Source organism: Phocoena sinus, chromosome X (genome assembly GCF_008692025.1).
Source record: "Phocoena sinus isolate mPhoSin1 chromosome X, mPhoSin1.pri, whole genome shotgun sequence".
Lineage (NCBI taxonomy): Eukaryota > Metazoa > Chordata > Mammalia > Artiodactyla > Phocoenidae > Phocoena > Phocoena sinus.
The window spans coordinates 100551033-100576321 of NC_045784.1; the positions used below are offsets into that span (position 1 = coordinate 100551033).

The 25289-nt window shown below is 37.4% G+C and overlaps 1 protein-coding gene across 1 annotated transcript in view; it reads left to right on the forward strand.

The window, feature by feature from the left end:
* The first annotated feature begins 533 nt into the window (after nt 1–533).
* The window catches only part of WDR44 (WD repeat domain 44), an 83308-nt gene continuing 58552 nt past the window's right edge, over nt 534–25289 (forward strand). The window contains exons 1-2 of the mRNA XM_032619943.1: nt 534–1024; nt 24766–24799. Coding sequence (XP_032475834.1) covers nt 948–1024; nt 24766–24799 — 111 coding nt within the window. The 5' untranslated portion in view covers nt 534–947. The remainder of the gene's footprint in view (nt 1025–24765; nt 24800–25289) is intronic.

Genomic DNA, 25289 nt, shown 5'->3' on the forward strand with positions numbered 1-25289 from the left:
CCTCTGGCCGGCAGGATCGTACCTAGGGATCTCAGTTAGAGAGCTTGTAGTAAATAAGACGGGTTATGCCCATAACGCTAGAGGAGGTGGACCTGCCTACTCCCTAGGGTGGGATATTCCGCGCTTGGAAAAATTAACACAAAGTAGATTCAAACCACAATGCTAACTTTTCCCGACAGCATTTCCTTGTAAGAAAAAAAGCAGACCCCAAATCACCCCTCTAAAAATGCCTCTTCGGAACTGCAGTTAGTGGGTAGAACACTCTGCCGGACCCCACCTACGTCGGGCGCGCTCTCACAAGGCCGGGGAACCTCGCCGCTCCTGCGCGGGTTCTAGACTCCTCCCCTCAGGACGCTCATCACCACCCTTCCCCGCTACTTCCGGCCCTCACAGAACGCCCTCAACGCGCTTGCGCCGTTTTGATAGGCTTTTCGAGTACAAGAAATCTGAGCGCTGCTTCCCAGGAACCGCCCCCGCCTCCTCTTCGCCCCGCCCACGCCTTACTGTCCTCTCCTGAAATCTCGCGAGGGTTGGTGAGCGTCCGTATTTTGCGGACAACTAGCTTTCCCAGCTGCTGTAATTGCAGCTGCGGGAGAAATTGGAGCTGCTGTCGTCGGCGTGCGCCCCCTCCCCCACTGAGGAGAGCCACCGCCTCTTCTCTCGCTCTCCTCATACACCTATCGCCGGGAGCGGCGGCAGCAACAGTCCCTGAACCCACCGGCGCCTCCTCAGGCGGCCGCACTGCTGGTCATTCCCTCAGTCCGGCAGCTCCCGGCGGCCCCCTGCCACTGTCCGGCTCCTCACTTCAGATCGTCTGCTCCCTCCTCATCCTTCCCCGGGGCCCACCTCCCCACGGCCTCGCCGGGGTGGAGGACGACGAGGAGGAGACGAGAGTCACCCTCCCTCCAGGCGGCGCCGGCTCCCTCACCCGCGGGTGTGTCTTATAAATGGCGTCGGAAAGCGACACAGAGGAATTCTTTGATGCCCCTGAAGATGTGCACCTAGGGGGCGGCTACCCTGTAGGGTAAGTAACCGGAGCCATGGCCCACAAGCCGGGCGTCCCCGTCCCCCGGCTTCCCCTGTGCCTTCCCCCGTGCCTTCCCCCCTACACCCCTCCCAGGGCCGGCTGTGTCCGCCACCGCTGCTCCTCTCCGCCTCCCTCGGGCACTTAAGAGACAGTCGGGGGAGGGCGATTGGCCACTTGGGCAAACCCTCCTCTTTTCCCTGGTGAACGGCCCCAGGGGTTCCTTTCTTGTCTTGTCCAGCTTTCTAAGAGGTGGGACAGTTTACGAACCTGAGAGCCGGAGATTTGTATTTGTGGGGTTCAGAGCATACTTTGGAAACATCCGTTTTAGCCTTGGGGGCCATAGTTTAAAGGAGCAGCAACAGGAGAAATTACAGTGCCCAGTTTTTTTTTTCTTTTGCCGCTAACTTAGCTATTCGTTTCAGGGGTGGCTGTACCTCTCCCTATTTTGCCTTCTTCTCTTCGTTGCACAGAAAGAAAAGGAGCGGAGCGCGGAGTGGGGGGGGGGGAAGATTGGGTGTTTACTTAGGAAAGTCCTCTAGGTGATGTACTCTAGATCCACGGTGTTTTATTAAAATAGCACCTTGCCGTGAGGCAAAGGAAATCGAAGACAAGGTCCTTTGCCATTAGGGAGAATGCGGTCTTAAAAGCGTAGCCGGACATAAATGTGCACAACCGACTACAGAGATGCAAACAAGTGCTGAGTAATCTGTGGTTAGAAGGAGAGCCACAGCTTTGTGCTCTTTATCTAATTCTGCAAGATGTTTTAGTGGTGATTAATACGGGAGATTCTGAGTAGGAAATAGAGTAGTTGGAATGCTTCGCTTGCCTGGGACTTCTACTTACCCACTCCTCCACTTTTCAAAGTTGGAATATGTTTAAAGCGATTTCACCGAACTCTTCTACTGGGCTTGTGTGGAACTAGAGGCAGTGAAATACATTTTCATGCTATAAGAACTTGAAAATCGGTAAAATTTGTATGTTAATGTAAGTCACTAATATGGTTCCAGGAGTCAGCTGCCTTCAATTTGCAAGTTTACCCGTGGAAGAGATATCTTAATGCAGATAATGTTATCTGTACATTCTAGAAGTCGTTCTAAAACCTAATATGTATTATATATAATATATACCTCAAAAGTTACAGCAACAAAATCAGAGAGAACTTTCTACGTTGGTAGATCACTGATGAGTGTGTTTCCACCAACCTTCAAATCACTGTTATGGGATTTGGGGGCTGCAATGGCCAATCTTGAGATGGCATTGAATCTCCTTCAAGTTCAATATATGAAACAAGTTCATAGCTAGATGTTAGAGGATAGAAAATTCACTTGGATTACCAAGTACATTGGAGCCCCCTGAAATTAAATTTTGTCTTTGTGGTATTCCCTTTAAAGTAATGAACTGTCAATTCAGGTTAAATAAGAGACCTAATCCTTTAGTTGTTGTTGTTGGTGGTGGTGTGTGTGTGTGTGTGTGTGTGTGCACGCGTGGAGGGGGAAGGGAAATAACCATCGACATAAATGATTTAATCAATTTAGAGCTATGTGAATATTGTTCCTTTTCAATGAATATAACAAATTTAAGTTTGAAGGACAGCTACATCAGGACCTGTGTAAACTGCCTAGTAGTCCAGTACCTGGCACAGAGAAAGAACTGCAATGTTCATTCCCTTCTCCTTCCTTTCTTGGAATTAGCAAATTTAACTTCACACAGTGCTTACTTTGGGAGGAAGTATGCAGAACTTGGAGTTATTTAACGTATCCAAACCGAATGAGTCATTTTGATAGAATTGATAGAGTCACTTATTCCCTCGTGGGATAATATAGTTTCTCAAGCACTTTGATCCTTTGATATGCTAGGTGAAAAGTAAAAACATCTCTTGGGACCCAGCCTTCTGATTTTAACTCTAACCTGCCTATATATTGAGAGTGTTGAGCTCTGTAGATAAAACTGTTAGTCTGTGAATTTTTCAGCTCCATCCTGCGTTAGTGAGGGGATTTGGAAGAGAATTAGACTCATCTGGAGAATTGCATCTGAAAAGAACTAGCAGTACTGGGAGGACTGCACAAGGTTGGCATCATTAGCATTTCCTCTGTCCTTTGTGACAGTTTTTGTCATTTTGCATAAGGTACTGTGAGGAGACTTGGCTGGGTAACTAACAACCTAGAAATGCAGTGAGAAATCTTGATTTGTGGAAACACGTGGTATTACTAGATATCTGGTCATTAGAAGTATCCTCTCTCCCTTGAGATATACTTGGAGTAGCATACCATACAAACTCTAAGAGGTTAACAGACTGAGTTTGGGCACTTTAAGAAATGTTCCTTGCATTGCGCGTTCTAGAGTACACAGACCATTTCACCAAATTGTAGTAAACTGAGTAGACTGTTGAGAGTTATCTCGTGTTTTGTTAATCAGCAGAATCCAGATAAACAATCCATTTCCTAAAATTGATTTATTTCTTCTTTTCCCCCTCCAGTGGTGTCTTCAACTTTGTTATTCTACTCTTTGAAAGCAAATTTAATAAGTTAAAAATAAGCCCAGTTGTTTATAGAAAGGCTTGATTCGAATGCACCCTACTATAACACAGTGGCAGATCATCTCCACTTGTACAGCTTTGCAGTGTGCATCAGTTATAATGCTTTATTTTGATTGGTATTTTAAGTCAGGTTTCCTTATTCTTATCTCCATTTTAATGAGAAAGCTTAGGCTCAGAGAGGTTAATGAATTGGCCTAGGAGACAAGTGAAAGCTGGGATTTGAAACCAGTTCTTCGGACTTCTACTCCAGTATTTTTTCTAGTACATCATAGCTGCCCCATACTGGGTGTGTGGGGTGTGTGTGTGTGTGTGTGTGTGTGTGTGTGTGTGTGTGTGTGTGTGTGTGTTTATACAGGGTAACCTCCTCCAAGAGATGCTGGAGTAAAATGCTTTAGGACCAACTTGCTAAATTGAACTGATGCATATATTTAGAACTAGCAGCACAAACTTTTCAGTTCTCTTGGCTAGAAATTCCCACTTTCTGTTTCAAGAATGTGTATCTTGTTTTGTCAGATAGGAATGTTATAAGATCATAGCATGTTACAGCTGGAAGGGACATCTAGTTAAACTCCTTCATGTAAAATGTTGTGAAAGCCAAAGCCTGGAAAAAGTAAAGTGACTTGTCCAAGGTGCCACAGCAAACTAATGGCAAAGTTAGGACTAGAATCCAGATGAGTTTCACAGTCTAGAGTTCTTTTCTGCTATCGTGCTGTCTTTTGATAAAGCAGGAAAGGGAGGAGGAAGTTTGGTATAGTAGAAAAAAGCCCTGGACTATGAGTCATTTCATTTCCTCATCTTTAATTCGAGGAGAGTTTAACAGACTGGATGGTATTGGGTACATGATTCGAGACCCATAGATTTGAAATTAAATATTTATTGGGTAAATTATACATGAAATGAATGTTCCTGCTAATTTGTGTGGATTATACATATACCTACTAAAGGCTGGCACTGAAACATGTTATAAAATTAAATGTGACATTTTGAGCATTCTTTATTTTTGTGTTGGCAACCAAAATATTTGTATTTTGGCTATACTTTTAATCAGCTATACATATACATATATCCCCATATCTCTTCCCTCTTGCATCTCCCTCCCTCCCACCCTCCCTATCCCACCCCTCTAGGTGGTCACAAAGCACCGAGCTGATCTCCCTGGAGTCACAGTATATTATTTTAGATTGGAGTAATGACAAAATCTTGATTTTTAAGTTATGAGAACTGAGATCAAACTGCCCCAAAGAATTGTTTGGTCTGAAAAGTAAAAAGTTGCATAGCTGCCTTTGTTGAAAACTCAGCTTCTCACTTAGGCCTCAGAAACATTTCTCTCTGAATTGAAAATTGATACAAGTTTCAATTAAAAAGGCCCTGGAAGGAAGGCTAGAATGGTAACATTTTTAGAGTAGGAAGGGACAGGAGATCATTTAGCCCAGCCCTTCCATTTAACTGAAAGAGAAACCTAGACTCAGACAGGGGAAGTGACACATCGCTGATTAGTGGCAAGCTCAGAACTAGAACCCAGGTCTCCTGATTCTTCATTTATACCGTGATGCCTTGTCTGCAGAAGGAGGGAAAGTGTTGCCAGGTATCCCTGCTGTAGGTTTCTGGCACTTACCCTGTTAGCGGGACTCCTAAGATGGTCAACTGCTATCTACCATGATTCTGTTTCTTTCATGCCTTTCTGTCAGAGGACATGGACTGTTCTAGGATCCTAACTTCTGTCCACTAATTTTCTCAAAGTCAGGATGAAAAACGGTGACAGAATAGCTAATCTAAGAACAGGGATGGTTATTTGTTTTGTTAGTGTCAGTCACAGTGTATTATTTTATTTATTTATTTATTTTAACATCTTTATTGGAGTATAATTGCTTTACAATGGTGTGTTAGTTTCTGCTTTTAACAAAGTGAATCAGTTATACATATACATATATCCCCATATCTCTTCCCTCTTGCGTCTCCCTCCCTCCCACCCCTCTAGGTGGTCACAAAGCACCGAGCTGATCTCCCTGGAGTCACAGTATATTATTTTAGATTGGAGTAATGACAAAACCTTGATTTTTAAGTTATGAGAACTGAGATCAAGCTGCCCCAAAGAATTGTTTGGTCTGAAAAATAAAAACTTGCATAGCTGCCTTTGTTGAAAACTCAGCTTCTCACTTAGGCATCAGAAACATTTCCCTCTGAATTGAAAAGTGATACAAGTTTCAATTAAAAAGGTATTTGTGTGCTATGGGTTACTTAAGGAAAGAGTCCTTAAAAATGGCTGTTCATGGGTTGGCATTTAAGCATAAATTGTATTTAATCATGGATTATATTTGATTGCTATTGGCTTTGTGGATGATAGAAATATATTTACATATGCTGTTTTATCACACCCATGTAGCATCATACAGAAGTGGGGGGAAAACCTTCCACATATTAATTAGTAAATTCAAGCTCTAAATTTAGTGGCCTCAAACTGTCAGTTTGGTGACCCATTGAGGTGGGACAGTCCGAACCAGTACTGCAATTTGGGGGCTCAATTTGAATCTGTACAAACTCCTGTAAACTGAAAACTTTATTCTGTTCTTATGATAACCTACTTCATAAAATAGGGTAGATAAAATTTGATCTTTAAAAATATTAAAAACCTAGATTTAGGATGTTGACCATTCGGTGGTGATCCTACAGAACAAAAAATAACTTCTAATTGTTGATATTTGAGACTTGTGTAACCTTTACATTACATGACAATCCATGTGTTCTCTTTGGTTCATTGTTTCGATTTTGACAAAGTCAGGTGAATTTGCCGGGCAAGCACCTTGAAGAGGCTGTTTGTTTCCTCCTCACACTCTGCCTGCAGTTCTGGTAATTACTTCCTGGGGTATGGAGGAAAGGAGTGGTGGTGGTGGTGGTGGTGGAGGAGGTGATGGAGATGGAGTAGGTGGTGAAGGTAGCCCCAGCAGCCAAGATAGAGAGACCAGGTTCTAAGGCTGCTTCTGGGGCATGGGTAACTGAGACCAGACAAATCATACTATTTAGCATTGTTTTAGGTACATGCCTACACAGTGAATTAAACAACCCTTTCTGTAAGAGATTAATAGCCTATAAGAATTACCTCAAACAAAATTTAAAGTAATAAAAATTGTAGGTATTTAACCCGAATTGATAATTAACCTACATTTGTTTTCTACCCAGAGCTAAGCTAATTTCTACAAACTTTCACAAGGTTTATTCCCCCCTAGCTGTCAGATGTTATTCTGCTAACAAGCTAAACCTTTAATTGGGTGCTTTCCTTACTCTTCAGAGCAGAACCTTATCTATTCTCTTATTTCAAACTGTGCAGTCTTTGTGTTAGTCTGTCATCTCGTGATTCAAGATTGTGGAAAAAGCACATAAGACATAAGGTGGGCCTCATACCTGATGGCAACCCCAATGTTTTTCCCCATTCAGTATACAAATTTATCTTGGTTACTATACCAACCAACCTATCAGTTATTCTTCTAGCTCTTTTGCCTTCTCAGATACTAGGATTACCATATAATCAGGTTCTGCTAAAGCTCTTCAGGTCTTAGCATTTTATTACCAGCTGCAGCTGTCTGGCAGTTTACAGCTTGGCATTCCATTAGTGTCAGTCGGTTTTAAGTCCACAAAACCTTTTTGTCTCCAAACATTTTAAACATACAGAATTTAACAGTAACATGTTTAGGCAACATTTTTCTCATACTAATTTTCTCAGTTCCATTGTTAGTCATTGTCTTGAAGATTGAATGCATTACATCACTGGCATCCAGTGGCCATCCATTTGTCATATCAGCTAGAATAAACTTCAAGATCAAGAGTGACCATTTAAGAAATATATGCAAATGTGAAGTGACTTAAAAGTACCTTGATTCATCAGCAACTACCAAATAAATAATCTGGCCTCTAACAAAAATGATTTCTGTAGGTTGTAGAAAGAATGTTTGGACCTTTCATTCTAATTTGAGAAAACAGTTTAGAAATTTAATAGGAAAGGTTATCTTTCTTTTGCAGCCTTTGAATAAACGGGAAAAGAAAGGTAAAGACTGCATAGTTGTATGGGTCTTTATTATGTCCTTCTGTCTTCTTTTTTTTTTTTTTTTGGCAATACGCGGGCCTCTCACTGTTGTGGCCTCTCCCGTTGCGGAGCACAGGCTCTGGACGCGCAGGCTTAGTGGCCATGGCTCATGGGCCCAGCTGCTCTGCGGCATGTGGGATCTTCCCGGACCGCGGCATGAACCAGTGTCCCCTGCATCGGCAGGCGGACTCTCAACCACTGCGCCACCAGGGAAGCCCGTGTCCTTCTATTTCTTTATCTCTTAAAAACTTCAGAATTCAAACAACTAAAATAGTTTTAAGTTATATATATGTTTGTTTTGCTAAAAATAAGGATGTTGAAGAAATATTTAGGATATATAAACTGGTAGTTTATATATTAGTGTTTGTGTTAATGTTTGGTGCTCACGCTTGTTAATATTGTATGGTATAGTAATAACTTCTAAATATGCATAATTAATCTCAGTTTAACTGAGGTGGTTAATCTTTTAGTCATTTAGCCAATATTGGTATCCGTTTCTGTACACAACTATAACGTAAGTAATTGTTACAGCTACTGCTTTGGGCAGCACAGATCTAGAATGTCTGTCACCACAGGACGTTCCTGGGGAGTGCTGCTGATGCCTCCTGGTGGGGGTGGCTGGAGAGATGCAAGTTGGGCTATGTTGGCTATCCCTGTCTAAAAGGCAGGCAAGAAGATATTGGAACCGCTGTCTGCATTTTATGCCATGTTTCGCCAGGAACTCAGTCTGTTTTGTTTTACCAAACCTCGAGCTGGAGCACATGGTTCGGGCAAGGATAGTTCTTACATATTTGTAAATTGATTTATAGCAGTCTTAAAAGACATAAAAAGTGAAACCACATTTGGTTAAGCATTTAAAATATGTATATATCAAAGTAGAATTCTCTTAAGATATTGTGTGTACTTTTCAAAAAGTGTTTGTCTTTCTGAATTAGAATATTATGTAGTGAGCTTGTAAGTTTGTGAAATGATTAAATTAAAATTTCCTGGCTTGAATTTTTATTTAAATCATATTCGAATGGTTTCATTTTAATATTAGTTTATCCTATTCAGAACTCTGGTTACCAAATTCTGAGGATGCCCCAAGGAGAACTTTATTTTCATTGTATAAATAGGCTTAAGAGCAGAAAAGGTTTTACTTTATCCGCAGGATCCTAATCCTTAAAATTTTTAAAAAGAAGGGGGAGGGGAGGATAAAATTTTTTTCAAAAAGGGCCAAGGATGAAGCATAAAAGTTTTGGAAACTACTGACAGAAAACTTTAACAATGTTTTCCAGTAGGCAGCCTGTACAGAGCAACCCATACCTGTTTAAAACCTACTTGACCACTCACTACTAATTGTAATAGACTATTCCAGTACAGACTCACTGAACCATGGGCATTCTTATGAACCACAGGTCAAGCTCTCTAGAGGACCAATAAATAGAATATAGAGCTGTATTCAAACCCACTTTCTCAGAAGCAGGCATCCTGGTTACTAAGTAGGCTCAAGAGAAGAGGTAGGAGTGTTCTTTCTGGCATTGCTCTTGAACTGGAAAGACTAGCCATGGATGAACTTAATGTCCATAGTCCTCTTTTAAATTTGTTCCTGCAAGTCTTTATTTAAATTGGGAGACTGAGGAAATTATCTTTCTAGTTATTAGCAGTACTATTAACAATTTGTGTGGTTTTTTAAAAAATCATTATTTTAAAATACACCTATCTACCCAAATGGCAGGTGGTTTGAAGGTTTCCTCCCAACCCCAATTCCACCCCATTCACCCCCAGCTTTCTCCTTCCTAGCTTACCTCAAAGACATTAGTACAGAGATTCCCCAGCATAATGACTTGCTGTTCCTTACAACTGAGAAGGAACAGTGATGGATGAAATATAATGAATGGGTGGGTCTTTGGGAAGGAATAAGGGAAAGATTGGTTAAATTGGATATAGCGGATGCATTGGTAAGTGGGATTGGTTAGTGTCACAGGTGGGGTAGGTCATTGGATTAGCAGAAGATAGGTGAGCGGAATGAATAGGTAGTTTGATAAAACTAGTACCTTTGTGAGTGAAAGTGAGTGGGTTTGTCAATATTTTGCAATTGGTATTTTATCTTTATTGGATTGGCTTTAGAGATTAAGGCTAATGACTGAGATCAGTCTTTTTTCCTTTAAGTGAACTTTACTATGCCTATTTTTATCCCAGGTCATAGCTCCTGGTTGTTGACTTTTAACCTTTGCCTTACTTCCCAGCGTAGAGAGGAGATGTCTGCAGTTGATGTGTAGCAGCTACAAAAGGTTTACGTGGCGATAGGATGCTCTACGGTGTTCCGCTTCTCTTCACAATCTCTTCTACTTTTGAACTTCCTGGTTCTCTGAAATCTTCACTCCCTTCCCCCATCCCTATACAGTTCCTATAAGAGTGAAGGGAGGAAATGGAGGGGGCTGAGACAAGGACAGTGGTTTGGATTTATGGGACCTTTATAACTTGGGGACATCCTGTACTCAGTAAATATTAAGTGTTAACAGTGAAGCCTTGGGAAGTGTTGCCAGTTATCCTGCAGTCATATCAATTCCTTGTTACCAACTTTCTTTTTTCCAGGAATGAATGTATTCCCAATAAGAAAGAAATAATATAGTACTGCATGTTGTTAAACATGCAGAGAATGGTAATGCCATACTCTTGATTAATGTTGGGCATTCATTTTCAAAGTACTTTTATTTACATTATCTCTTCTGATTTATCCTGCAATTCTGTAATATAGGACAATTTTTGTGAGCTAGGTAGGGCAGTTATTATGCTAATTCTGCAAATAAAAAAACAGCTCAGCATAAATGGGGGTCAGCCAGCAAAAGTGGAATTTCACTAATTTGTGGTAATTAGATGATGGTTTTGAATGGAGATGTAAAACATTAGGTTCCTCCCATTTCACTTTTCTAAACTATAAACATTTTTTGATGTTATATTTTAAATGTGAATTATTAGAATGATGAGGCTGACTCTCCTGCCATTTGGGTATGTATAATTCACTGTTGAAAACAACAAAAAGCAGTATTTTTTATGCTTTTCTTTTTAAGCTTTGACGGAATTGATTATGGTATGGTAGCTAGGTCAGAAAATGACCTTGCTACTGAAAGAGCTGGAATCCCAGACACTGCTAACTTCATTTCAAAGGGTATGTTCTTTGTTCCTAAGGGAAAAACCCCTCAAGATGTGAGAAACTGCTGATTTGGGCTTCTGTGCCTCATCAAAAAGTCTTGAGCACAGATTTTTTTTTTTCTGTAATTGTTTTGTAGATTGTTGTCAGTTGTTTAGTTACGCCACATTTTTTTTCCTTTTTTTTTTTTTTTTTGCTGTATAACTCTGATTCATATTTTTGGCTACAAGCCACTAATTGGAAACACAATGTTTCTTTATTTTTTTTCCCTTCCCCTTCAAAAATATTTTCTAGCAGTCACAGTGAATGCATGTGGGAGTTTTTAATATTTTCCAGCTAATCAGACCTCTTTTGGCTATCAAATTAATGGGAAAAATACATTCCTAGTAGCTAATTAGAAAAATTACATTCTCAGTAATTACTATGTAAGATGCAAATAAGGATGAATAATCTCTTTAATAATAAACTTGGGGACTTCCCTGGTGGTCCAGTGGCTAAGACTCCACGCTCCCAATGCAGGGGGCTCTGGGTTCGATCCCTGGTCAGGGAACTAAGATCCCACATGCTACAACTAAGAGTTCGCATGCCACAACTAAGACCCGGCACAGCCAAATAAATACATAAATAAAAATCTCTTTAAAATAATAAACTTGGCCTACAGATCGTTTTATGTAGGTAAGCATTCTGGGTAATTTGAGATTTTTCTAGAATATTTATGAAGTTTTTAATACATGTTAAAGAATGCAGAAGTAGAAATTCAGATACATAAAGCATAGAAGTAGAATTTATAACCTAAAGTGCTTAATTACTGAAATATGTCCAATTTTCTATTATTCATGATATTGAGGGAAAACATGAATAATTAAATGTTACCAGTTACACCAAAACCTCAGCTCAGTCATTAGTTTACAACTTCCTTTCCCATCAAACCTTTTATCAGAGATAACAGTAATTTTTTTCCTGTAATTTAAAAAACAAAATAAATGGTTTAGTTGGAATTTTTGTTCCTCTGCCCATCTTTGGTGATAAGTAGTGAACTCAAAAGGAGAAAAGCAAAGAATCTCAAAGTCTGAATAATCAGTTCATTGATAATAGAATTGATTTATTTAAATTTTTTAAAAAGGGGGTTGTGACAGGTTCTCCCTTGGTGGCGCAGTGGTTAAGAACCTACCTGCCTACACATGGGACACGGATTCAGTCCTTGGTCCAGAAAGATCCCACATGCCGTGGAGCAGCTAAGCCCGTGCGCCACAACTACTGAGCCTGCACTCTAGAGCCCCTGAGTCACGACTACTGAAGTTGGTGTGTACGCCGCAACTACTGAGCCTACACGCTGCAACTGCTGAAATCCCACACGCTCTAGGGCCCATGTGCTGCAACTACTGAAGCCCACGTGTCTAGAGCCCGTGCTCCGCATCAAGAGAAGCCACCACCACAAGAAGCCCGTGTACCACAACGAAGAGTAGCCCCCTCTCGCCACAACTAGAGAGAGTCCACAGACAGCAACAAAGATCCAACGCAACCAAAAATAAATAGAAATTTTTAAAAAAGATTAGCACATCATTGGATGTTTTAGATAACTTACAAAATCATATTAGCACGTTAACTTGATAAAGCTTCTGTAAAGTGGCCTGTAGCCCAACATCTTGTTTACTTTTTAAAAAGTAAGTTACGAAGTGATTTAGGATAATTGCATTAGTATTGACTTTTCCAGACAGTCATAAATTTAGTTATCTGTTTCTGTTGCAATTTTACTAGAAATTATTTTAAATCATTAATAGATGTGACTTTCATCTAACCCACTTTGACAAATTGGGACATTGTGATATAGCTACCCTACCCTGGAGTTACTGCTTGAATGTGGGTATTTATTGAATGATTGTAAACGTGAAGGGTAGAATGGTTTTAGTTTAGAATTCTTGAGTAGGCCCAGGGAGCTGATATATTTTTCTGTTTATTTTGTCAATAAATAGATTATCAAGCTGTTCTTTCAGGAATATGGCGTAAAACTACATGAATTACATAAATCAGTTTGGAAAAATCAGCTTGTCATTTTAGACAAGATAAAGCTGCTTAAGTTCTACTTTAAGTTTTAATTACTTTCTATATGACTAGAGTTATATTTCATTATAAAGTTTCTTTTGATTTCATTATAGATCACTTAAAAATGTTGCCACAAAACCTATATTGAGAAAACATAGAGCCATTGTGCCAAATTTTCTCTCCATCTGTTTCTATTAATATCAATGGTAAAATAGTCATTAGGTATTTTAGACATATTCTGCTTCTTGGCTTTCATAGTATTTAAAACCTAAAATGGTCTTTCAAAGGATAATAAAAGTAGTAATTCACATCTTGAGGATTCAGTTAATTCCCTATTAGATAACTGTCATAACTATATTCTCCATTTTTTGTTAATCTTGTTAATAAACCAGTATTGCCATGTATCAAGGGAAACCCCCTTCTGTGGGGGGTTTTATGCTTAGCATGTAATCTAGTAAAACTTGCCATAACAATGTAACTAATTAATAAATACATTCATTAATGATATATACGCATCAGTATATACATTTTAATTCCAGTGAACGATGCTGCATACCAAATTTTTAAAAATTATGCACCTAGAGCAAGATTTAAAAAATAAAACGGTATCTTATTCTCTAAATTTGAACTGTTCTTAATTTTTCTTCAACCTGAGGTTTGGTTCTGTTTTTGATTTTTGCTTTGTTTTTGTTGTTTTCCTGCCTGTCCTAAGTGGGGGAAGAAATCCTCATGTCAGTGTTTTGTGAGCACCAGAACCTTTCTGATTACTAGTTTAGACTTAGCACTTTTGTGTTGGTCTTAGTTTGCCATCAGATCTTCCTATTTCAGTTTGCTGGACTTTAGAAATCAAAACCCTTTAATTACCTGCTTATTTTAATGACTAGCTAGGGCCTTATCTGCACTCACCTCCTGTTCACCTCAAGGACCTTAGAATCCCAAACCTTTGTACAGGCAAGCTGTTCTTTGCTCTCCTTGATTCAGTTTGTTGATGTACTGCTTAAGCTTATCTTACTTTTATAGTTTCCTGATGGCAAAGGCAAAAAGAGGTGGATAAAAACAAAATCAAGCTATAGGACAATTTTCTGTTAAGCCCTTGGTAGTCACCTTCTATAAGAAAAATGATTTGCCAAGCCACCAGCTTTATTCCAGCTGACTCACTCTATGCGTCCTCCTTCCATGTCATTACTCTTTTTTACCTCCTTAGGAGTCTGTCAGGAATTTTGCAACCTGACAAGAGGCTTCTTCAGAGCCAACCATCTTTTTTTCCTCAGAACCTAAAATGTGAGTCCTCTTACTGACAAAAAAAGAAAAGAAGACCTTGTTAGTCCATTTTTCTGTGTGTTGCCCAATTGTTTTGGTATATTCTTTTCGCCCAGTATAATGAGTAGTCTGGAAATGGAAATGTTAAATGTGAGATCACTCTTATATTTTGTGTAGTGGGTCTTTGAGTTCCTACTTGTTTAGTTGACTATGAAGCAGGTGGCAAATGTAGCTTTAGTCTGCACATTCCTTCCACCCTGTTCTCAGAAGGCTTACAGGTTGTGTTTGTTTGTTTTTCAGATAACCCTCAGGTAAGAGGTAAGAGAAACACCAAACCCAAAAGACAGAAGGATCTGTCTATAGCTAAAGGGTGAGAAACTAGAGGTAGGATGGCTTATGGGATCTGACTCTTTGAAACTACAGAAATTCAGTGTTCTTTTTTAAAGTAGACTTAAGCACTGATTACCCTAAAGCCATAGTGCATGAGTGATGAAGATGGAAAAGATGATTCAATGATTGCCTGGAGAGAAACCGCTCGCTGAAGCTCTGAAAAACCAAGTTAGACTATTACAGTAGTCAGCCATGTTTATACCTGATTTCAAAATGTGGGTTTTGCAGTAAGACAGGCAAGGAAATGCAACTGGCTTCTATTTGGGGAATCTAATCTGTATGGGTTCTTAATACACACTTGTATTGACTGCCATTCAAATTGAGGAGCCATTAGTGCTTCAGGTTGTGGGAGGATGTTGAGACAATTGAAAAGCAAGTTCTACCTCATATTGTAGAAAGCTCATCAGTTTTATTGAAAAAGAACGTATCTGAAATATTTCTGATATCCCTTTTATAAAGTGAAGTGTCCTAAAATGACTTTGTAAATACAGTAACCAGATCCATTTTTAATGACAACATAATTTTAATTGATATTTATCCAGAAAGTTGGCTGTTGATCTTTATTTGACCTATATAGGTTAACTTCATTTTTAACACAAATGAAGACAAATGATATAAATATCTTTATAAATAATGGTTATAAGTCAGTTTACATATCTAGAGATTTATCAGTTTGTTACAGTAGCCATCTTGTTTTTGTTTTTTTGAGGGGTTCAATCTAAGCCAAAATAATGAAGCTGTTAATAGACCTTACTACTCTGTTTCACTGTTTTTGAAAAATGTACATAATAGCATATATACAGTATTTGCATTTGGGCATATCCACTGAATGCATTGTCTGGAAAAGCTTTGACTAAATTCACACATGTGCAATTTTTTTCCCCAGTCAGTGAATGCTGTTGAATACTTAGATTAATATTTATACAATGACATTGGCCATACAATTCCTCCCACTTTGTCCCATTATCACACACGAACAGATCATAGAATTAATTGTCCACCTAATTATTTTAGGGGTAGGGTAGAGTTGCCAGATAAAATACAGGACTCCCAGTTAAATCCCAATTTCAGATAAACATACTAAAAATAGATTTGTTGTTTATCTGAAATTGGAATTTAACTGAGCAGCCTATATTTATGTTTGCTAAATCTGGCAACCCTAGGTGGGGGAGAAGCAAAAGGAGACTAGTAGGTATGGGCACAGTTGTGAGACTTAAATACAACTGAGTATGCAGTGACAAGGATCGCCTTTTACTCTGATTGGGAATACCGGGATTTTTGAGTGCAATGTTAATTTTAAGAGTCCAACTCTTTTTTTCTTTGTAAGTGCATTCCTGAAAACAAAGCTCAGAAATAACAAAACTTAACAATATATCGTTTAGAGATACATGGCATTTTAAAAATAAAAAAGTAAGGGAACAATAAGTCAAATCTGGGCTAGTGGTTCCCTCTAAGGCAAAAGCAGCAGAATAGGGCAGACAGTAGCTTCCCTGGTCTTGACACTGTTCTCATTCTCAGGTGACCTAGTGAGTCACAGTTCATTTTATTTGTTGTGCTTCATAATTACATGTATCTGCTACATTATACTCTTGTACATATCAAATATAGAATAACAGTTTAAAAGTTAAAACATAGGCTTCAGTGAGAATATTAGCCTATATGGAAAGTTTCACTGCTTGTACTTTCCAAAATAAATCCAAAATCCAAAAGGTAAAGAGGCGTTCATTTCTCTCTTCTCTGGGTTAGCCATCCTTAGTTCTTTATATCATTCTACTCAGTTTCTGGAACATTCACCAAATTGGTTTCTGTCTTTTGGATATGTTCTGTTTTTTCAGTGTTTCTTTTAAAATGTATCCCAACGATACACGATATTCTAAAGCGTGCTCTTATCTATCAGTGGGAAGTAGAGTAGAATTTACCACTCCCCTTGCCCTGGACATAATAGTTCTGTTAATTCAGCCTAAGATCACACTAGCTCTTTCAGTAGTCATATCACAGCCTTTACTGTCTGAGCAATCAACAAAAATACCTAAATGTTTTCACATGATTTGTTGTTAAGTCATATCTCCCCAATCATGCATTTTACATTTATCCCTATTACATTACATTCTGTTAAGATTTGGCCCATCCTTCTAACTTGTTGAAATATTTTTGGATACTGTCAGCCAGTATATTCCTTATCCCTCCAACTTTGTGCCAACTGTAAATTTGGTAGATATACCATCAGTTTCCTCATTCAAGACATTCAAATGTCAAGTGGGACAGAACATCAAGTAGGATAGAGTACAATAAAAATTATTTACTATTTCCTTATGGTTTTTCATTGATTCATTAATCACACCTTGAGTAATGTTCAACCAGTTACAAACCCACCTAAGTGTATTCTAGCCTACATCTCTTTGTTGTCTAAAAGGATATCATGAGAGAATTATAAAATTAGTGCGTAAATCCAGATTTTTTTTGTGTGTACGGTATTCCCTTTATATTCTAGGCCAGTAACCCTATCAAAAAAGGAAATTAGGTTAATCTTGCATGTTTGGCTTTCTGTGAGTGCTTACTGACTCTTAAATGAGTATCTTTTCCCCACGCCTAGGGCCCTAAAACCATTTCACAATGTGTTTAAGAATTTTGCTTGACATTGACATCAAGTGAATCTGTTTATAGTTTGTAGCATCTACCTACTTTCCAGTGTTGACTACCAGAGTTTTCCTTAACATCCTTTTCCATCTCTCTGATTCTTCAGAGGTTTTAGAGATTGAACTCTATAAATTCTCAGAGTATGCTGGGATATAATTTGGGACAGGAGAACTGAAATCATTTACAGTAGCTAGGTACTTTTATCTCCTTGAATGTGTTGGGATTCAATTTCCTCATTCTATAATTTGTTTTTCCCTTTCTGGTTTAACTATCAGTAATCTTAATTGGAAAAAAAAGAATTGATGCAGGCTTTTACTTTATATTATTCATCCACATATATCCAGACTGCAGTTTCTTTTTGTTGTTCTGAATATAAATTAAAATAATGAAAAACTCTGTCTCTGGTATTTTTTTAAATCCTCGCACATTTTGAGCACCAGTCTTTTCTGATACTGTTCTTATAGGTTTTTGTACTTTTCCTTGGATGTGTGCCCATTCCATCCCTCCGATCTCTTCTGCATGTTCTCCTTTAAAATACTTCTTTTGACATGTCACCATGGAGATGCAATCAACGAAATTCAGACAATGAGAAATTCTAGGGGATGAACAACCTAGTGTCTTTGTTTAAGACTTTTTTTTAAGAGCAGTTTTAGGTTCACAGCAAAATTGAGGGGAAGGTACAGAGATTTCCCATATACCCCTTCCCCACACACATGTATAGCCTCCCCCATTATCAACGTCTCCCATCAGAGTGATACATTTGTTACAATTGATGAACCTACATTGACACATCCATAATCACCCAAAGTCCATAGTTTACCTTAGGGTTCACTTTTGGTGTTGTAGATTCTATGGTTTTGGACAACTGCCTAATGGCATGTATCCATCATTATAGTATCATACACATTAGTTTCACTGCCCTAAAAAATCCTCTTCAGAATGAACAGCCTAGTTCCTCAACACATGAACTGCAAGAAATAAAAAAAATGAAAGGAAACCTACTCATTGAAAGAGACATATCAACTGATTATAGCACATGGACCTTATTTGGATACTGATTGAAATGGACCAACTGTAAAAAAAAAAAATTGAGACAATCTGGGAAATATGAATGTTGACTGTGTATAATAGGGAATTGTTAAATTTGATAATAGTGTTGTGGTTATGTTTTAGATATGTACTGAAATTTTTATGGGTAAAAATGAAATAGTTCCTGAGATTTGCTTCAAAATAATCTGGCAGGGGAGTGGAGGGAGGGATATTGATATTGATCACTGTTGACCATGGTCAACATGTTGTGCATGTGGGTTGATAATATTATTCTCCCAATTTTGTACATGTTTGAAATAGCCATAATTAAAACTTGGAAAAACTCCCCCAAAATATTTTTTATGATCACATACATTGTTACTAGCAGATTCAGAACTAAAACTCAGGTCTCCTGATTCCAGCTCATGTTCTTTTACTATGTAGCTAAACTTACAGCCCTTCTACTTCGAGATTGGTGTCATGGTGCCCTTTCAGTCTTTGGGACCCCCTCCCCAAGGCTTCCCTGGGGAATTTGTGGTGGCACTTCTAGATAAGTAAGGCTTTAATAAATGGCCAGTTTCATTTGACCGGCTACCTACCCATGTGAAACCAGGAAAGAATATTAGACTTATTAGGGTAAATTGACAGGCTCCATGTGTTGCTAGAATCAGCAAAGAGACTTGGGTCCTACGCCTAATTATTATTAGGCCCTTGATCTTCGCATAGGCTCTAGGAGATCAGGGCCTATGTCTGCTTTGTTCGCTACTTTACACCCAGTGCCTAGCACTGTGCTGGTACGAGGTAAGCAGTAGGTAAATGTTGAATGAATGGATTAATTTAAGCTTCTTTGGCCTTATTTTCCTCACATGTAAAATGAGATAGTTGGTCTAAATTATTCTTACTTCCTTCAAACATGAAAAAATATATATTCCCTTCTTACTGATTTTTTAAAAATCCTTTTAGGACTTTGTAAAGAATTACTGTAAATGTCTTTTTAACACTGGGTAACATCATTAGGTAGAATGCTCACTTCTAACACCTGTGACAGAAAACCCACAGTTATGTTGCATCAAAATCTCTTAAAAATAGCCTACTGCTATGCATCTTCTGTTGGATTGATTTTATTTCTATTAAGTAAATGAATACTGTTCTCAACATTACTAAATTAGAGAGTCAGGTTTAGCAAGTTCCAAACTCAAGCTAAGAGGGTTATTAATAAAATGTTGCATCGCTTGCATATTTTTACTTTTCACTGAAATTGTATTGAATGCAGTATTATTATGTCAGAGTTTATAAAGGATTTGACATTTTGCTTCCTCTGGAAACTTAGTGAGTAACTTTTGGATAAGCTGTAATTATTGTCATCAGATCCAAATCCCAGTGATTAGCACCTACCTTTGGAAGTAATGACCTTATTATTCTAATGAAATTTTACCTTAGGTGTCTGAAAGTTATCACTGGATCAGGTCAGAGTTTATAAAGGAAAAAATAATTCCTATACTGCCCTGCAAAGTGACCAGAGCAATGTTTTGATGCCATGTAACATTTTAAAAATAATGAATGTTGTGTAGATACTAAAGTGCATTGGTACTGAACACAAATACCCTAGATGCAAAAGGAAAAAAAACTACTATAATTAAAATGCTAAATGGACAGGGACCGGAGAAAGCTTCAGTCACACATTATTTTATACTCAAATATGAGGTTCGTTAGTATAAACTCAACATAGCGAGTGCATGAAAATAACTTTCTTACAGAAAACAGGATATAATGAATTAAAATATTCTATCTGTATAAGTTGCTGAAATACTAACCTTAAAATTGCTTTTATATTCAAAACCTGAGTGCAAGCCACACTAAAAATAAGTATTTGATCTATAAGCCATGTGGGTTTTTGTTTATTTGTTTGTTAGTAGAATACCAATACTTGTTTAACTTAGACTTTATTTTGGAGCTGTTTCAGAAATTGTTTTTCATGTTTAAGTTTAATAATATCATTGATAGACATTGTCTTCAATTTCAGAAACTATGCTGCAAAATCAAAGATTTACTGCATTTTTAATTAGTGTGAATATGTTGAAAGGTTTTTTTTAATGCTATTAGGTGATGAAGGAAGTTTCTCCCATTAAAGTTATATTTTTGTTCAGCTTTGTTAGAAGCACATTTCTTATTTCAATGAAGCTTTGTTAATCATATATTTAAATGTGTCAAAAATACTTGATTTTAAAATATCCTATAATAAAAACTTTTGAAATGAAAATTGAACTTTTGAAGTTCTCATTTTGGTTTGTAAAGGTTTTGTTAAAGTGAGATAAACTGCCAATACTTAAATATATCTACCTGTTAACTTCAGTTTTCTTATAGATCTCTCACTTGTGTGGGGTGTAATAAAAGTTATTTTATGTGCTTTTTATGGGAAAAATGTGGGCTTTTTATGGGGAAAATTACTGACCTTAACCTTTGAACAGGAGGAATCTAATATTTAGTATCTACAGAAAATTTTGAAAGAATATTTTTCTAGTAAACTAGATGTATCAGAGTATTACCGGACATTTCTGGATGTGTGTGTGTGCGCTGGATTATGTCCATGTTTCCTATAATATATCTCAAATTTAAGGGAAGTCAAAGGTATAAAATTTAGATCATTAATCATGGTATAAAAATTACATCTTCACTCCCAAACTAATGAAGGATCTTAAAATAAACTTCCCTAAAGTTACAGAAACTCTGAAAACCCTTGCTTAAAGGTCTTGCCCCTAGTTGGTTGGGAAAGCCAAGAGTAGAACTTAATTTTCTTGACCTAGTCCCCTATTTCTCCTGTCCCCAAACTCCAACATGAATAGCTATTTTCTTTAGGTACATAATCACTCTGAAATAGTATGTTATTATCTCTACTTTGAAGTTAGAGACTGAGTTATGGAGAAGAGTTGAATGGTTGTCTGGGGAAACCCTCAGAAGCTCTGGATTCTTCCTTTACCATACAATTCCAGTTTTAAAAACCGGGTTTCCCAGCTCGATGCAGACTAGAAGCAAAAATTAGAAGGAAAGGGGGAAGAAAGCTTTTAAAGGCAGGCACATGGCCAGCTGTACGAAGTGACCACTTCTATTGAGGAGGGAGATGCAAAACTATAAAACACAGACATTCCAAGCATAGTAGCGTAGGGTCCTGTAGTGTGAAGGCAGATAAATCCCCTGTACGTTAGGGTCCGTGGAGGGCATTACTGTATTAAAATATAGTGTAGTATTTGAGCATGATAAATACTCTGAGTCAGTAAGAAAGGGAAAATTGTGTATCCTTTGTTTAAGAAGGTATTTTCAAGGGAAAGATTACTGAAACGGCAAGGCTTAGCCTATAATGTACTTATTTACAAGCTGCTTTTGAAATTTGAAATTCAAAAGTACTTAGAACACTTTCAGAAGTTTGGCACTCAAAGAGAAGCTTCATCTCTCTGGCAGTTTTATACATGGAACATTTCATTATTTTATTTCCTAGCAGTGCCAAATCAATTAGGCATTAATTGTAGTTGTTAAAGGCAGATCAGGATTCAAGCCTTTGACTTAATTAGTTTAGTACAACTCAAGAAGCAGCGCTAATTACCTTTACTTTGGTGTTCATTCATAGCACTGCTTAGAATATTCTCATAACCGTCATCTTTTAAGACCTTACACAGAAAAGAGGCAATATTGCAATGTAGTTGAGAGAGTGGACCCTAGAGCCAGACTGCCTAAGGTCAAATTCTGGCCCAGTTATTCACTAGCAGTGCAATTTAAATTACCTCATCTGACCCAAGCCTCAAGTTTTTTTGTTGTGTAAAATAGGGAAGGTAATATAACTACCTCATTGGAAAGCTGTGAGGACTAAAGAAGCAAAAGCAAGTGAAGTCCTAGCACATTTTTGGCACATGCTTATTAATAAATGATGGCCATTGTATAATTATTATTACAAGGCCCCTATTAAGAACATTTCCTGTGGGAATATTAAATAATGATTTACTGTTTATTATGGTGAAATGAATTGTTTTCTCATTTTGGCACATGATACAAATCGTTTTAGCCAACTTTGCAAGTTATAAATATGCTTTCACTTTTTACTAGATGCTAATGTTCTATAAATGGATGAAAAAATGTATCACAAAATGTATCTTACAGACTACCCTGTTAAAGACAATTTTAGGCTTAATCAGACTGGAGGAAGCTATGAAATGTTTTACTACCTACCAAGACCTTAACAACTTTGTAACATTTAAATTATGTTTTGAACATGAGTGGCTTTGTTATTAGTTTTTTGTTTAATGACATCACAAAATGCAAGCAGGATCCCATTTTAATCACCAGCTCAGTATAATCTGGTGTTTTTCATGTTCCCTGTTGTTAAATAGCCTGGAGCTTTACAGGCTGTAGGGTATCTTTCCTGTATCCAGAAATTGGTCTCAGGCTTCCCACTACTGACAGAGTCGCTTGGAGAAACTTGGTGCACTCATTATTTGTGAGTTTCAATGGAGCAATTCAAAGCTGCTGAGGAAACTACAGCTTATTGTGTGTGCCCCATGTGCTCTCTCACTTAATCCTTATAGTAGTCCTATGAAGTGTAGATGTTTTTACCCCTTTTCCAAAGGAGGAGATTGAGGCTTGGATAAATTAAATGAATTGATCAAGATCACACATAGGGTAAATGGCAGAAGCGGTATTCAAGCAAGGTCTATCTGCACATGTTCTTTTCACTGCATTCCCTTGGCTCTCAAAAGGAAGTAATAAATTACTCTTTATAGTTTGTACACAGCTGTATGTAAAGCCCCACCAGAACCAATCTGGACTATTTCCATGTGTGTCAACAGTTGGTCTATAACTTAGATCCCGTGAATAATCAGCTCTTTATGAAACCAGTTACATACAAGAGATAAATGTGGCACCCTATTCTGTTTTTTGGACAGCTAAAAAACCTGATCAGATTTCTCAAAGTGGGAGTCATGGGGAAGGCAGATTTTCTTTTTCTTGCCTTCTCTACCTCATATGGGGGTTAAGTTTTTTGAAAAACATCTTATTTCCTCTTGTTGCTACACCTCTGTGGCAGATGATTTTTTTTTTCTTGATTGACATTCAGAATATGTGCCATATGGAAATTTGAGCCTCTTCAAGGTTTTTTGTTTTTGTTTTTAAAACTTTTGTTATTGTTTTGAGTGCACTTGTATTATTTTACACATCCTTTTTGTGAAATATTTATTCCTTTTATTAAAATTGGAATAACCTTGGTCCTAATCACCTCCGGATAAACAGGATTTTGTTACAGAGCAGTATGTTTGCCAGGGAAACCAAGTTATTGCGGATATTAAAATTTTCATTCCTGGAAATTGTCCTTTATTAACATGAAATGATATCGTCCAGGCACTGCAATTAAGTGGGCAGGCACTTAAAAGAGACTACCTTTTTTGTTTTTTAAACAAGCTTTAAAAAACCCCTAAACTGGGATTGTGTCTTAATCATCTTCCTATCTCTAGTCCCTGGTACATGGTAGATGTTCCATAAATGTTTGTTGAATAAAGGGGTTGATTTTCTGTTGAATGGCAAAAGTAATTTTTTATCACACTGTTTTGATTAGAGGTCAAGGATTACTCAGTTTGGCACATGAAGAGCATGGGAGTAGGACTCGATGCTTCTCTTGGTTCTGCCCCTAACTTAATTTGTGACTTTGGGGAAAGTCACTTAATCTCTGAGCACCTTGGTTTCTTTATCTGTAAAAAGAGGCGCTATGACTAGATGATCTTGAAGGCACCTTTCAACACAAAGTTGTATCATCTGTGATCACTGCATTTAAAAAATTTAGGAATGGCGTATGAATCATTTAAAAGCTTCTTACTGCATAACCCTGATAAGCGGCTGTAAGGGTATGTCTCTCCTTTGTGCTTTGAAGCAGATATCAAATTGTTCCTATTCGAAGAAAAATGTAAGGTGGTATGTGAAAATAATTGGTGAAAAGTTACTTTTTAAAATTATTATATCTAGAGCACTCTGTATTTAAGAATAGAGTTTTGCTCCAGTTAAAAAAAAAAAAAGAGCTGCAAACAAAAATAGGTTATCTCTCTTTAAAAGTAACGTAAATGTCTAATGCATATGAAACTTTTCATCCATACTGTAAATCAAAGAAGCACAAATTAAGACAGCAATAAGATATATTTTGCCTATCAAATTTGTAAACATTTAAAAATAACACTCATTTTTGGCAAGGGTATTAAGAAACAGGGACTCAGAGCAATGGGAGTGTATTTAAATTGGTACAACTGTTCTGGAGGGCAATTTGAGAGTTTCTCAGAATGCTGAGAAGTCTGTATACTTTTGACCTGCAATTCCACTTCTAGAGAAATTTATTTTAAAGAAATTTATCATGGAAGAGTACAAAATTTTATTCACATTAATGCTAATTATAGTGTTATATATCTAGGAAGACAAAAGATACAAACTCAAATCTCTTGGTTGTAAGGCTATGGGTCACTTTAATTTTCTTCTTTACTTTTTTATGGTTTCTACATCTTCTGTAAATGTTTTTTAAAATATGGGCTTGTCTTTAATGAGTGTATAGAAGTATTTCCCTTCTCATCTCCACTATTCAACACTTTCTTGCTTTTATTTCTGAACAGGCCTCCAGGAAAGGTTGTGATTTCAACATTAAAGGTGAGTTGTGCTTTCTGAACGTGATAAGTATATTTCTACAAATTGTATACAATTTTCATTCATTTTTCTCTTTTATGTAATTCTTCGTTTTCTGCTTTGGCTTTCTATTACTTATTTTTTGCTAAGTAATGTTATCATTGTATCTTACTCTAGGTGTGATTAGGTACTCTAGAAATACCTAATTAAATATTGTACTGTAAGGAAGGGACTATAAGTATTTTTTAGATTTCTGCTAATTTTTATTTGGTTTACAATTTTTAGAATAAAAGAACACTATAAAATACTTGTATTTGTGTGTATGTGTGTTTTTAATTGAAAAAGTAATACTTGCATGACAGAAATATGGAGTAACCAAAACACTTGTGTACTTCTTATGGGCACATGTATTGGTATCATAATTATATATAAAAATCAATCCTAGCCTTATATTCAAGCAAAGAAGTTTGATATTGAGACATTATGCCAATGAGAACCATTTTAAATACAAGAA